General features: G+C 41.2%; 1 protein-coding gene across 6 annotated transcripts in view; it reads left to right on the top strand.

Annotated features, from left to right (window-relative positions):
• Positions 1-15,574, top strand: part of ANO1 (anoctamin 1) — a 231,002-nt gene that overhangs the window by 105,855 nt on the left and 109,573 nt on the right. For 5 of the 6 annotated variants that reach the window (XM_040328142.1, XM_040328141.1, XM_040328144.1 and 2 more), the window contains one exon: positions 14,388-14,720. In XM_040328142.1, the coding sequence (XP_040184076.1) occupies positions 14,388-14,720 (333 nt within the window). Of the gene's footprint in view, positions 1-1,406; positions 1,607-14,387; positions 14,721-15,574 lie in introns of those variants that run through there. The other variant, XM_040328146.1, reaches the window with a different exon arrangement.

Here is a 15,574-nt window from a genome sequence, read left to right as displayed (position 1 = left end):
ATGGGACAGGTGTTTTTAACCACTTCCTTACTGGGCACTTCCTGCCTAGAGGACTTTTTGCGATTCGGCACTGCGTCGCTTTAACTGACAATTACGCGGCCGTGCGACGTGGCTCCCAAACAAAATTGGCGTCCTTTTTTTCCCACAAATAGAGCTTTCTTTTGGTGGTATTTGATCACCTCTGCGGTTTTTAGTTTTTGCGCTATAAACAAAAATAGAGCGACAATTTTGAAAAAAAAAATGTTTACTTGTTGCTATATATATTTTTTTTATCCTCAGTCTAGGCCGATACGTATTCTACATATTTTTAGTAAAAAAAAAAAATCGCAATAAGCGACTGGTTTGCGCAAAAGTTATAGCGCCTACAAAATAAGGGACAGAATTATTATTATTATTTTATTTTTTTTACTAGTAATGGCGGCGATCTGCTTTTTTTTTTTTTTTTTTTTTTTTTTTTTTACTGCGACATTATGGCGGACACTTTTGACACATTTTTGGCACCATTCACATTTATACTGCAATCAGTGCTATAAAAATGCACTAATTGCTGTATAAATGTGACTGGCAGGGAAGGGGTTAACACTAGGGGGTGAGGAAGGGGTTAAATGTGTGTCCTATATAGTGTCCTAACTGTGTGGGGGAAGGGGGGTGACTGGGGGGTGACCGATCTGTGTCTCTATGTACAAGAGACACAGATCGGTCTCCTCTCTCCCTGACAGCACCGCTGTCAGTGTGAGCCAGCAATGAGAAATGATCTCATATGTTAACATATGAGATCATCTCTCATTGGCCGCACAGAACGCCTAGCAAACTGCCGCTCCGATTGGCCGTTCACGGCGATCTGTGATTGGCTGTGTCCAAGTGACACGGCCAGCACAGCAGTGTGCGGGGAACGCGGAAAGGGGGGGACGTCAATTAACAGCGCCTCAGAGATGTAGAACCACCCTGCGACCGTCAATAGTCGTACGGCCGTCGGGAAGTGGTTAAGCTGTAAAAAAGGCTAAAAAAGGTGGCTGTAAAAACGTCCATGGAAATGACGCCTTAAACTCTTGTGATTGCACAGTCATGCACTGTACCTAAACAAAAATTCTATATATTCTATATATCTTTTACAACCCCTTAATGTTAAATTTTGTTTGAGCATTATAAGAAGAAGAAAAAGGCAAAAAGCACTATATAATTCCATTTAGGAAGCCTGAGCGTGTCTGACTTTTACACCAAATAAAAATTGACAGCACTAAGGGGTCAGGGGCTACTCGGTGCAGTAGATGGCAGTGCCTGACCAGGGTGTTCAGTACAGGCTGGTATGAGTAAATGCCTCATTAGAAAGTGTGTGATGTTATCAGAGTCACACAAGGAGCCAGGAGGACCTGGCTGTCTGTACAGTGCATAGTTTATGTTCACAGAGGATTTTTTGTGTAACATGTCTGTAGTATGAGTAAACGGTTTGGGTTTATGAGAAGTGTTGGGTGACGCTGAAGCACACCCACTTCAGGTTGATCTAGCTGTGGTTAGGTTTCCAGAGTCACAACCTGCCTAGACTGCACGCCCTGAAGTCAAGACGCAGACCAAGCTGAGGTCAGAGAGCTCAATGGTATCAGCAACTGTGAGTATTAACTACTTTTCATTTGTGCACTTTTATCAGTGACTGGCATGAGGGTATCGCTATTTTGGTACCTTTTTTTTATACATTTCAAAGTTTTCTCCCAATTTTTTTTTTTTTTTTTTTAATACAATTTTTGCATTTATTTAGAACGTGCTACTTTTGGTTGACATCTATTTCCATGTCTTTTTCTTTAATTAACTGGAGGCAGTCAGCTTTTTTTATATTTTAAAGTAAAAACCAGGAGTGAAACTCTTCTGGGGATCCAGAAAAAAGGATAACTAGGTTCCATATAGCACTTGATAACTTATAGTATTTTTTACTTGGTAGGTTAACCCTCGGGGCTCTGGGGGTCCGGTTAGGTTTCTCATGTTATGTTAATACGTGCATGGCAATCCTTATGGCCATGATTTACATATTTTTGTACGTACTTTATTGGCCGGCAGAATATTATTGTATACAAATTGTACTTTATTTTTATATGTACTGATATACTCTATTTTCTCTGCCATTGTATACTGGGTGATATGTATTTTGTATTATGAAAAATAAATATAAATAAAAAAAAAAAGGTAAAAACCGCAGAATAGGGATTATTTACTAACGGCAAATCCACTTTCCACTACGAGTGCAAAGTGCACTTGAAATTGCATTAGGAAGTGCAATCGCTGTAGATTTGATCGGGACATGTAAGGAAAATAAAAAAACTGAATTTTAGCTTGCACATGATTGGATGATAAATCGGCAGCGTTTCCCCTAATTTCAGATCTACCCCTTAGATTTACAGCAACTGCACTTCCAAGTGCACTTTTAGTGCAAAGTGGATTTGCCTTTAGTAAATATCCCCCAATGTGTCAGTAACTGATGGCATCAAATCTTTTTCTGGGTACTCCAAACAAAGCTGAATGTAGTTGCTATAAGTAACTCTGAGATCTTTTCTCATAACTGCTTGCTAATAAGTGCATACTCTTACTGACTATTTTTGATGATCCATGTTCCAGGGATATCTATCTATCTATCTATCTATCTATCTATCCTCCCTGGAACGTGGATCATCAAAAATAAGTAGTCAGTAAAAGTATGCACTTATTAGCAAGCAGTTATGAGAAAAGATCTCAGAGTTACTTAATTTTATTTTTATTTTTTTCATGCACAGCAAGCCACCAACCTAAAATTAGGCGATGCTAGTTTTTAAGTTGTGAGGTTGATATACATATTCATTAGTGAGTAATTCATTATGTAATAAGAGTATGACAAAGCTGAATCATATACCTCCAAAATAAAGTCACTCACCAGCGGTATCTCATGTAGTTCTTCTATGACAGGTTGTCTTTAATATGCTAAAGAGAAATAGAAAAACCAAGTTGTTTTAAGCGAAATAAAGTCACAACATGACGTGCTTGGCACTTGTAGTTCTGCTCCAGCTTGGAAAGTCATACTCTTGTGCTCCAGCAACACAGGCTAGGTGTGCGGAAGAAGCAAGTTCTCATTTTTCGAATAGGAGTGCGAAAAAAAAATTCAAACTTGAAATTTTTTCTTTCTTTGTATTATCAGGCAAAAACATAAGCCTGAGGCAGAAACGGAACAACGTGGGCTGTGCTGCAATATTGCTGTTGATGCTTATGGACACACAGAATGACACCATAGATAAGAAGCACGTTGCAAGGATACTATTCTCATTATCATTTTGTAACACAGAGACTTTCTTTCTTACCCTTTTTGTTTTTCTTTTGTTTTTTTCTTTTCTTTTTATCCCTCAGCTTATTGGCAAGGCTAAATATATTTTAGAATTACCAAAGCAATTGAGCAGTTCTGGGTTGGATTGGGGTTTGTTGGAGTGAAACACTCTTAGGCCATTATTAGAGGTAATGGATAATGTTAAGGATAGAAGGTTTTTTTGCATCTTTGTCGCTTCCCCTTCAAGGTCTTTTTGCCCTCTTTCAGCCCCCCAATTGTTTAATTTAAAGGAAGAGCTCTTGATTTATTTGTGGTTTTCCGTGGAACATCATCTTTCTTTGAGTTGATGGGGTAATGCTCATGTCGTACTGTATTTCAGCAGCTCTTCTAGGCTGCCTAGTGATGGTACCAAGTCATCTACATACAGCAAGAGAATCACTGTAATGTCATGTAGAGTTAGCCTGGGTTCACACTACTGCGGACACAGACATTGCATGTGATTTGCAGCGCATTGCTGTGCAGATCACATGCAATGTCTGTGCGATGCAAATTCGGACAAACAGTTTGTATGGCGGAACTTGCATTGCATTCGCATGAAAATGCTGCCAGAACGTTTTTTTTCCCGCACTGCAATCAGATGTGTGAACACCCATGCGATTCGATTCCTGTCTGAATTCACAGTTTGCTCTGGGGGTGTCATTAACTTTGTATTGACACCCACAGCGGTTTGCAGAGCGCGATGTGATACGAGAACCTGCACTAGTTCCCGCATTGCAATACTGTGAACTCAGGCTTAAGCTGATCGATATTTCGCCGGTGCAGCAGGGACTAGACAAATTTCGATCTGTGTGTGGCCCTTCCTGTTCGACAGAAGCCAATTGTTAGATCAGCATCTGTTGACTGGTTCTCCTGGAAAACCTTCATCAATGGGCAGCTTGCAGCCTATCCGTTCTGAAGTCCCACTGTCCCAATACAATAGCAGTGAGAAGAATTCGACCATCCACCTTGCTTGTGTAGATGCAGGAATATGCCGGTTCTTTTCCTTTCAGCCTGCTGGTTGAATGAGTAAAAACAACTTGGTGTGTACCCAGTTTCATTCCTGGTTTCTGGAGAGCATTCTAGAGATGCAGCCAGTTCATTGTTTTTTTTAAAAAAAGAGTTGAACTTGGGCTGTGGCCCTTTCTCTATGTACCTGCCAGAAGTAGTCTTCCCATTTACCTTTTATAATGCAGCTGTTCTCAGTATATGACCTTGAGGACATCATATGCTTTCCCTCCTATTCCACTCTTCAGTGGTTTGAGAAAGGTGTTGCGAAAATGGTTCTAAATGAGTCTGCGAAGGCTGTAGGTATGATCTGTGGTGCAATGGTTTGGCATGACCACTGCTTGGTTTTTCCCGATGTCATCATGGTTTGTTAGGAAGGTGAGGATTAATTTGTCTAGGATATTGCTGAAAGTTTTCCCAGCATGCTACTAACACACATCTCTGGATTTTACTGGTCTCCACTCGTATGGATGAGTCTTGGTTCCTTACTTCTCCATCCCCATCTTCTTACTCTTTTGCTCTTGCCCTCGCTCCCTCTTACATAGTTGCATGAGTTATCAAGTTGAAAAAGGACACAAGTCATCTAGTTCCACCAATAAAAAAAATCATACAATCCCATATACAGTACACAATCCTTCACTGACTTTTGATCCAGAAAAGCATGATCCAATTTGCTACAGCAGGGGAAAAAATTCCTTCCTGATCCCCCGAGAGACAATTGGATTTTCCCAGGATCAACTTTTGCTATCAATGTTAGTACCCAGTTATATTATGTACATTTAGGAAATACAGGGCTTTTTTTTTTAAAGCAATCTACCGAGCTGGCCAGAACCACCTCTTGAGGGGATCTATTCCATATTTTCACAGCTCTTACTGTGAAGAAACCTTTCTGTATTTGGAAATTATCTCTTTTTCTCTAGACGTAAAGAGTGCCCCCGTGTCCTCTGTGATGACCTTCAAGTGAATAACTCAACACCAAATTCACTATATGGACCCTTATGTATTTATATATGTCGATCCCATCCCTCCCCCCCCCCCCCTTTTAATCTCCTTCTTTTCAAGAGAATAAATTCAGTTCCTCTAATCTTTCCTCCATAGCTGAGCTCCTCCATGCCTCTTATCAGTTTAGTTGCCCTTCTCTGCACTTTCTCCAGTTCCCTGATATCTTGCCCTCGCTCTTTCTTTTGCTCTTTTGCTTTCTTGTTCTCTTGCACTATACAGTGAATAACAGTATTTTCACACAAATGTCGTTTACTCAACAATCTAAGATGAGAACAACAAGCAACTGTAATCAATATGATGTCTGTATATGACTGGTATAGCAGTTCACATAGGAACAGGCTGCACATCTTGCTCATGAATCACTTTTGGTGTGTTTGTACATAATACATTTTATTACCAGCTCTTTCATATAGTGCAGATTTTTTATTACCTAATCTGTAAATTGTCCCTTAAAGGGGGGAGAGGGGGAAGTTAATGTGTACATTTCCTTCTTCTATGATATTGGAGTATGAGAGGGGTCAGATCTGTACAAAGTGTAATTCAGGTTCAGTTTCTTAGTATTTTAATCATGTCCTATCTGTATATCACACATATAAACGATGCTGGTTCTTGTGTTCTCTACATGAAAAAGGGTCACCACTGCTTTTCACATTGTATACAACTTTCACACTTTGTTTAAACATCAATCGGCCTGAAATTGATGAGTTTATTCATAGTGTCATCATTAACAATACAGCAAGGGCCATGGTAGATTTCAGATTGAATGCAGCAGATGTGGTGAACAGCAGTCTTGTGTCTCTGCTTTCTGTCTAAAATCTGAGATGGATTCTGGATTGCAGTAATAAATACTCCAGTATGATCTTTATACCTTGATACAGTTGACCTCCGGAAGACTTGCATTTTTCTGTTTTTCCGTACCTGTTGAACAAATTTCCATTAATACGTTATGTGTCGGCCCAAGTAGAAGTCTCTGGGAAATATATGACAGATAAGCAAAAAACAGGTCCTGGAAATATTTGTCACTGACGTTTTGGTGGATTCTAGCCCATCTCAAGGCCTTGGCAAACCTAAAGGAAATGGGAACTACCATCTCTCAATTTCAACAATCTTCTCCAGGTCATTGCCTCTAAAAATGTTGAAACTAATGAGTTAGCATGGCAGCCAAGCGACTACCATTTTCCAAAAAAACGGTTACCAGTGGCTAACTCCATACAGTCTTGGTGCAGTTTTTTTAACAGAAGGAATATTTATTTAAGAAAAAAACAAATGATTACATGCTTATGGCAGTCAAATAATACATAACAGGGCCACAAGGCTGCAAACAGTTGTTCTAGACAATATAAGGAAAAACACCTTCATTGTAGACCATCGAATTTGCTTATCCAGATAGGAGAGGAAAAATGGGGAAGGGGCCCACCCCACCCCACCCCATCCCACCCCATCCAGCAAACCAAATGCAGTGACCAAACCTCATACAGCGTGCATCCACAATGAGTCTCAGACATGATATTATTACCAGAACCCAAGTGTGAGGGCCCCACCATCTCATACCTTAGATCAGAAAGGGAAGGGGGAAAGCCCAGGACCACCCTGAAGGAAAAGGTCATATAAGTAGACCCATACATGTTAGACCTTCAGTCTCCTGGCAGCCACCCAAGCCCCCCAGATCTTATCAAACTTTTTGGGGCAGTTACGTCCCATGTATGTCAGCTTATACATGGGGAGGGTGTCGTTCACCAGCTTCCGCCAGGCAGACAAACCAGGTGGTTCAGCGGCCTTCCATTGAAGTAAGATCGCTTTTCGAGCATAAAATACTGCATAAAAGATAAAGAGCTTCATATGAGTGGAGGTAGGGAGGTTATCTGTGATACCCAGCAACAGGATCAGGGGATTGGTGCAGTTTTTTTTTTAACAATTAACCCACATCGCATATTTTCACATTGATCAGGCCTGTTTGTCCCGTTCAATCCCTGTTGTCTATTTTCATGGCAAGTTGGACCTCTCCATGCTGACCAATGTAGAAAGCAAGAAACTGCTCCAATGCCCTTTTCTGGCTTCTGCCTCCAATAGCTGGGCTCTGTGACTCAATGGCGCTCATTCTTGTTCCCCAAGAAAGGATACGTTCCGAAGGAAGCAACTGCACAACCACATATTCAACATTTGTTTTCAATGCACTTTATTGATCCAAGCGATTGAAACGAAATTCATCATTCGTGTATGAAAAAACGTTAATCCAAGTGGTTGAGGACAGATCTTTCCTGGAACTGGGTTTTCTCCAAGAACCTGGATCAATAAAGTTATTTGGAAAAAAAATGCTGGATATGTGGTTCCACGTTTTTGAATTTACACTTGACTTTGTTGGCTGAACGTATTCAGGAGTATTTGTTTCATCTGTGGCCAGTCACTTCACTGGGTATATGTAAGGATTTACCATCACTTTAAAGTATTGAAACAAGAGAATCAGACTAAGTCAATCAAATAAATCTGAATTACGGCAACTTGTTTCTTGAACATTCCAATGAAGTACTCAATTCTTCAATAAAGGAGCATTCATCATACACTTCTGTAACTCAAGGAAGACTGAGAAAAGAATTGCTTCCATGAGCAAATATTTGTTTTGTCTTATTGAGTAAAAGGTGCCTAGATTTGGAACAGATATTTAAACGTCAAGGGGCAGATTCATAAAGACTTACGACGGGCGTATCAGTAGATACGCCATCGTAAGTCCGAATCTGTGCCGTCGTAACTTTAAGCGTATGCTCAAACTGAGATACGCTTAAATGTTGCTAAGATACGATGTAAGTCACCTACACCGTCGTATCTTAACTGCATATTTACGCTGGCCGCTAGGGGCGTGTATGCTGATTTACGCCTAGAATATGTAAATCAGCTAGATACGCCTATTCACGAACGTACATCTGGCCGTCGCAGTAAAGATACGCTGTTTACGTAAGGGGTTTTCAGGCGCAAAGATAAACCACCAAAAACATGGCGCAGCCAATGTTAAGTATGGACGTCGGAACCGCGTCGAAATTTTCAAATTTTTCGTTGTTTGCGTAACTCGTCCGTGAATAGGGCTGGCCGTAATTTACGTTCACGACGATTTGCCGACGTCATTTGGAGCATGCGCACTGGGATACGTCCACGGACGGCGCATGCGCCGTTCGTTAAAAACGTCAAATACGTGGGGTCACTAGTATTTTACATAGAACACGCCCCCAACCAGCCTATTTTGAATTGGGCGGGCTTACGCCGGCCCAGTTACACTGCGCCGCCGTAAGTTACAGCGCAAGTTCTTTGTGAATACAGGACCTGCTGCTCAAACTTACGGCGGCATAGTGTATCTGAGATGCGCTACGCCGGCCGAAATCTACCTGAATCTAGCCCATACTGTCTAAAAATATACATACACACCACAGATGGCACATTTTAACTGGCTTTTGCTTGCCTAATTTTCCCCTTTGTAGCAGTAACATGTTCTTATAACTGTAGTACATAGAGTTTGAAGTGTTGCATAAGGCTGGAAAAAGCCCTGTTGTGTTCAACTGTTTCCAGGATCTTCTGGGAATTGGCCACGGACAATACTACCTGTTCATACAGGTTCTTAAAAGGCAAATCTATATTTTCCATTGGAGAACAGTGGCTTATTACAAAAAATATTTTTAAAACCCTGTTGGCTCCATTGAATTTTTTCAGTAATATACACACAATTCCCTATTTAATACAGATGTCTATTAACCTTACTGCTGCTAAAAATCTGGCCATAGGATAGAATTTTAGAAATAAAATTCTTAGGAAAATATTCATACCAAAATAATAAGAAAGTTCAAATGTTTGAAGGATTTTGTTTGCTTTTAAAAATGTTGATTTGGGAATGAATGGACAACACTAGCAGGATTCAGGCCAAAGCCGTGTGCAGTACCACGTTTGGCCTGAGGTGGGGGGGGGGCGCCGGCATCGGAGATGAGTGGAGCCATTTGGAAATGTTCAGAAAAACTTGGAAATACTATATTCCCAAGGTATGCCGAGGTCAGCCGAGCTGTCCTTGGGCCTTTCTGGCTGTTTCCGAGTCTCTCTGGCGCCCCCCACCTCTGGCTGCATACGGTTTTGCATGCCATTAAAGTCAATGTGGAACAAATTATTTTCGTTTCCATTGACTTCAATAGGCAAGCTCGCTTTTATGTGCGAGTACTTTGGATTACGAGTATTCTCCTGGACCGTATATGCTCGTAATCCGAGGTTCCACTGTATACTGTTAAAGTGATATTAAAGTGTTGTGCCTTTTTTTTTTTTTTTTGTTTAAAAATAACAAAAATGTCATACTTGGTGGTTTTGCACTGAGCAGCCCAGATCCCCCTCTTCTCAGGTTCCTCACCGGCACTCCTGGCCCCTCTCTCCTGCCCCCACAGCCAAGCCGCTGCTCTGTGTGTTCATTCAGACACAGAGCCACGGCTCGTCCCTTCGATGTCTCTCTCTCTGTGTCTCTCTCTCTCTGTGTGTCTCTCTCTCTCTGTGTCTCTCTCTCTCTGTGTCTCTCTCTCTGTGTCTCTCTCTCTGTGTCTCTCTCTCTGTGTCTCTCTCTCTGTGTCTCTCTCTCTGTGTCTCTCTCTCTGTGTCTCTCTCTCTGTGTCTCTCTCTCTGTGTCTGTCGCTGTCTCTCTCTCTCTGTGTCTGTCGCTGTCTCTCTCTCTCTGTGTCTGTCGCTGTCTCTCTCTCTCTGTGTCTGTCGCTGTCTCTCTCTCTGTGTCTGTCGCTGTCTCTCTCTGTGTCTCTCTCTCTGTGTCTCTCTCTCTGTGTCTCTCTCTCTGTGTCTCTCTCTCTGTGTCTCTCTCTCTCTGTGTCTCTCTCTCTCTGTGTCTCTCTCTCTCTCTGTGTCTCTCTCTCTCTCTGTGTCTCTCTCTCTCTCTGTGTCTCTCTCTCTCTCTGTGTCTCTCTCTCTCTCTGTGTCTCTCTCTCTCTCTGTGTCTCTCTCTCTCTCTGTGTCTCTCTCTCTGTGTCTCTCTCTCTGTGTCTGTCGCTGTCTCTCTCTGTGTCTGTCGCTGTCTCTCTCTGTGTCTGTCGCTGTCTCTCTCTGTGTCTGTCGCTGTCTCTCTCTGTCGATGCCTCTCGCTGTCTGTCGATGTCTCTCCTAGAATCTCGAGATTCATTGGCCGGCCTTAGAAATTAATTTGTACAAAAAACATTCCCTCCTGCTCTCATCGAAAATTACCATTGATTTGACCCACTAATAATTAGAAAAATGTACAAGCTTTCTTAAACGTTCTTTTCCTAAGACTTTTTGTTCAAATATGCATCTATGGCCAGCTTAAGAACTCCAGTCTGTTAAACTCTGGTCTTTTGAAAGTCTCATGCAGATAAGATAACGCCTAGACACAATACGATGTGTGAGCTCAACCCTACTATTGATTTATGATTTCCAAAATCTGTGGAATTGTGAAGACATTCTCACTGTTGATTTTAGACGGTGTATGTTGACATTACGGAAGACATGTGTAAGGCGCCCTTGCTTGACTTTGTATTGGCTATGACGAGGAGGTCCGGAAGGACGGTCTAACGGCTGATGTATTCCATAGTTCTAAGAAGGCATCCACCGAAAAATATTAAACTTTCTTGTTTTTGTTTTCATAGCATGTATGCTCAGTCGTCGTAGTGGTATTTGTTTTGATATGTATGAATGAGGGACTACAAACCATTGTATGAAATGTTTTGAATATATTGCACAAAAATATGAAGACTATGTCAATGGCTATTTTTAGAGGAATGTTACAACATAAAATGAATACTTTACTAGAATGCAGACATAGGTTTATCTGATCTCTGGTTCTCACTCAGGGCTTTAAGACGTCAAAACCATATATACTCAATCTACCCATCCTCCCTCCCAGGCTGTCCTGTCTGAATCCCATGTACATACTTATTCCTCTTCCCAAGTTCTGTCTATCGCCTGTTTGCAGATTGGCTGGGATGCCCGCCTCATCCCTGCATGCCAAGGGTTAGGGTGTCTGGCCACTTGAGAATCAGTGCTGTTTACCACTCTCTGGAGGGATTAGTTTCCAATGATCCTATTTCGCTCTGAAGCCCAGGCATTCTTGGAGAGCAATAAAACCACTTATAATATTTTAAATCATTTATAATTGCTATAATTTACTGACCGAATCGGGTAGTAAGTACCATAATGCCATATAGTAATTCATTCTGAACACCGTTGGCTGGAATTCAGAGCCAGACTTTGATATAAGTGGCTAAATTTTATAAAATAACAGTCCAAAGTCTGTACAACACCCAGTATAATTTGAAACCAAGGGTATAGTGGAATTAGGTAGAATTGGGATTGGAATAGGCTCTATTGATCTAATCAGAAAAACTCTATCCAGTGTAATCCATGCTGCAAGTTCCTTGTTATTTATACAGAGTCAAAACTGGATTGCTTATATTTGTATGGAGGCAACTAAAGTTGGTCATGCATTGTACAATCTCCTTTTAGGCCCTTTTCAGATGGGGCAAACTTCGTCCAGCGGGGAATTTTTGTTGTTGATCCCTGCTGAGCAGGCAGGTCTGTGTCCCTTCCGCTATGCAGAGCTGACACGGACACAGCCTGCTGTTCTCTATTGGGCAGTCTTATGAAAATTGACTGCCTGTCTGTTTCCACCTGTTTTCATCCAATCCTCCGAAACGTATGGGGAGTGGATCGGATGCCGGCGGGTGTCAGCGGGCGCATGTCCACTGACATAGAGAACAATGGGTGGTCCGATTGGGTCCGCCTGAAAAACAGACAAGCGGAATCGATCAGGCCGCTGATGGGAAAGGGGCAAAACTTTGTAATATGAGGAGAAATAAAAAATCCATTCAGTTTGTATCAAATCACACAGGCCCTTCTGCTACATTGATGGTAGATCTAAAGGTAATAGTACAGTCGGTTTGAATATTGTGGACTAAAATAAGACCTACTGCAATTTTGCCAGCACAGAGCAAAATGGGGCATTACAACGCATTTCAGTGTGCTGTAAAGCGGGTATGTTGTGAAAGTGCATTGGGTGCTATTTATAATAAATGGACTTAACTTGTTATTGCAGTGGTGTAAATAGGCCCAAATAATTTGGTGTCAATTATGGTATATTTCTGGGTTTCTAAAGGCGTTTGGGACAGCTGTAGATTAGTGTGTGTGTGTGTGTGTGTGTGTGTGTGTGTGTGTGTGTGTGTATATATATATACACTGTATTAATTACAGGAGTTTTTTTTTTTTTAAATCTCTGCGCCATAGACCAGTGGTTCACAACCCTGTCCTCAAGTACTCCCAACAGGCCATGTTTTGGGAATTTCTCTTGGATAAAATAGCTGTCCAAAATACCAAGACATTGACTCCGATTTAAAGCACATGTGCAAGATAAAGAAAAACCTGCAAACGTGGCCTGTTGGGGATACTTGAGGACAGGGTTGAGAACCACTGCTGTAAGATAACATCACTTTTCTCATTTTCATAAATTGGGCCCAATGTGTCATTAGTTAGAGGTTACTCCTGCAGCAGCAGTGTCCAGGTGATGACTTTAATCATTAGAATATAAAGGACTAACGTACTGATCTGTTATCATATGGCAATCTTGACTTCAATTCTGCACTTCTTGTTGCCTAGGGGCACGTAGACTGCCCATGCTGTTTTATACCTGACTGCTTGTACCACAGGCAACTAAGTGCCTTCTCTTTCTATGCCCCTCCTTATACTGTTGTACTGTATTACAAGTACCTGTATGTTTTAAGCAACCTACCTCTTTTCAATAAAAAGTTATTTGACAGAATATAAAGGACTGTATCAGTCAATGCCATCAATGCCTATGTTCCAACAAGCTTCCTACCGCACAATCTACTGATAAAACCGTAATTCATTATGATGGCATTTAATAATAAAGGTGTGGACTAGGTACCCAGTTTGTGTCAACAAGGCTAAATTGATTTGATATTTTTTACCGGTGAACGTAGATGAAGCATGGTAACTGAATTCAACAGAGAGTAAAGCCAAGCTCCAATAGGTACACAGACCACATTTAAACCTTGCAGAGGTTTGAACTTTTCCCTTCCCTGCTTTGGATGGAGTTGGGCTTTAAGATGTTGTATGTAATGTACAATGTGCCTTTATTTCTATCAAGCTGTCTATATCCACTGCTGTTTCTCTAGCATATGTTAGAAGCCAGAACCAGTTAACACCTTTTTATAAACCTGTTGTAGATGTTAAACACATCTTCCAACTTTCTAAGATTGGAAAAATGGTCACCACTTTAGCACAAAAATGAAACCAAGGGCACACCCCTGCAATGCTCCTAATTAATCTTTCCCTTTCCCTTTCCCTTTCCCTTTCCCTTTCCCTTTCCCTTTCCCTTTTCCTTTCCTTTTTTTCTTTCCTTTCCTTTCCTTTTTTTCTTTCCTTTCCTTTCCTTTTTTTCTTTCCTTTCCTTTCCTTTTTTTCTTTCCTTTCCTTTCCTTTTTCTTTTTCCTTTCCTTTCCTTTTTTTCTTTTTCCTTTCCTTTCCTTTCCTTTTTTTTCTTTTTCCTTTCCTTCCCTTTTTTTTCTTTTTCCTTTCCTTTCCTTTTTTTCTTTCCTTTCCTTTTTTTCTTTCCTTTCCTTTTTTTCTTTCCTTTCCTTTCCTTTTTTTTCTTTTCTTTCCTATCTATCCAGCTTTCCCTGTACTTCTGACCACTGTGGACACTATAGATGTAGCTTGGATACATTGAAGCGCTGGTGTCATTTATACAACCCCCCTCACTCCTATGCCATGCACCGAATACACACCATTCTGTGAATAGCAAGTGAGGGCAATAAAGGACACTAGCATATTGGTGTAGAAGAGCCGCAGCTCTATGGTCGGAACTGTAAGATCCAGCATAAAGAAAAAATAAAGATAGGTCAACAATCTGGCTATTGGATACACCTCAGCAGAGTTAACTATTGTTTAAATACCTAAAATAAGAAAAAGGCCTTTCTCTAGAGTCCTGGCTAAATATAGAAAGAACAGAATTGAGTTGACTTGTTATAACGCAAAATGACATACATTTTTTTTCCTCCTTTTGCAGCTACTGAACTCTCTGGGAGTGGATCAGGACTCTGCCTGTAAACATGGGCTGTGCTTCGGAGATGGTCAGAGGAAAGTGGATTATATTTTGGCATACACCTATAAGAAGTCTTCCGGTAACCGAACTCCAAGTAAAAAGTCCCACCATAACAACTCTGTGCACTCTTCCCGGGGGTCTAGAAATAGCCACCACCTTCCTGGTGGAGGTCCTGACGTAGAAACTGCAGAATCGGAACCCAGGATAGATTATCATGAAGATGACAAGAGATTCCGCAGGGAGGAATTTGAAGGAAACCTGATGGAGACCGGTCTGGAGCTAGAGAAAGATGAAGGGGTAAGGCTCCACATGAAGGCAATGCAGACACGATTCAGTCTTTCTCAGACACTACTTTTTGCTGTATATAGTGCTTGGATATTAAATAACAGATTTCATGCATATGGCAAATGAAGACAGCTACTGGTTGACCACAGTTGTGAAAAATACTTTTAAAAGAGGTTTAAAATCTTGTTTAATCACTGTTTTTAAAAATAAAATGACAATGGCCACTCCTATGTAGCCATAACCTTGGAAGCCCGGGCAAATGTTTTTGTGCCGGCAGGTAGACGGTGATGTTTATGGTGCCTGGTTGAATGGCTGCAGGTCCCACCGCCCTCCTATATATATATATTTAGGGCAATTGTATTGAGCTAATGGCTATAAATCAATGTTTTCTCTTCCTTTTTGTGAGCTTGGCTATCTATATCCTCAGATCTTCCATTTTAGAATTGAGCTGGCACTGGGTGTAGGCTGAATTAGAAGTATTGTTTAGCAGTAGCATGCTGGAATGGGCAGTTGCGCCGACTGGTGGAACAATAATTTGAGGGTTCTGCTTTGTTGTTTTATGGTTACCATGAAGTCTGTTGTTTCTGTATTGTGCAACTTTTGTTAATCATGAGATATCGGGAAGATCTTTGAAAAGGTTATGTTCCACCCATTTGATTTTCTCCACTCCCTGCTTCCTAAATATGCTGTTAAGTGTGTATACCACAGATAAGCCAGCACTCCCCAGGTGTGTCACCCTGTCCAGTGCCAGGTTTCTGGATGGTAAATCTTTTGTTTCCCATGACCACAAAATCAAGAAAGCAAAAGATAAAAAAATTGGTCGTTCTGTTAGGTGCCAGTAATGCTCCATGTTGTACATATCCATG

The sequence above is a fragment of the Rana temporaria genome, chromosome 11 (genome assembly GCF_905171775.1).
Source record: "Rana temporaria chromosome 11, aRanTem1.1, whole genome shotgun sequence".
NCBI lineage: Eukaryota > Metazoa > Chordata > Amphibia > Anura > Ranidae > Rana > Rana temporaria.
This window is presented reverse-complemented; position numbering and strand designations above follow the sequence as displayed.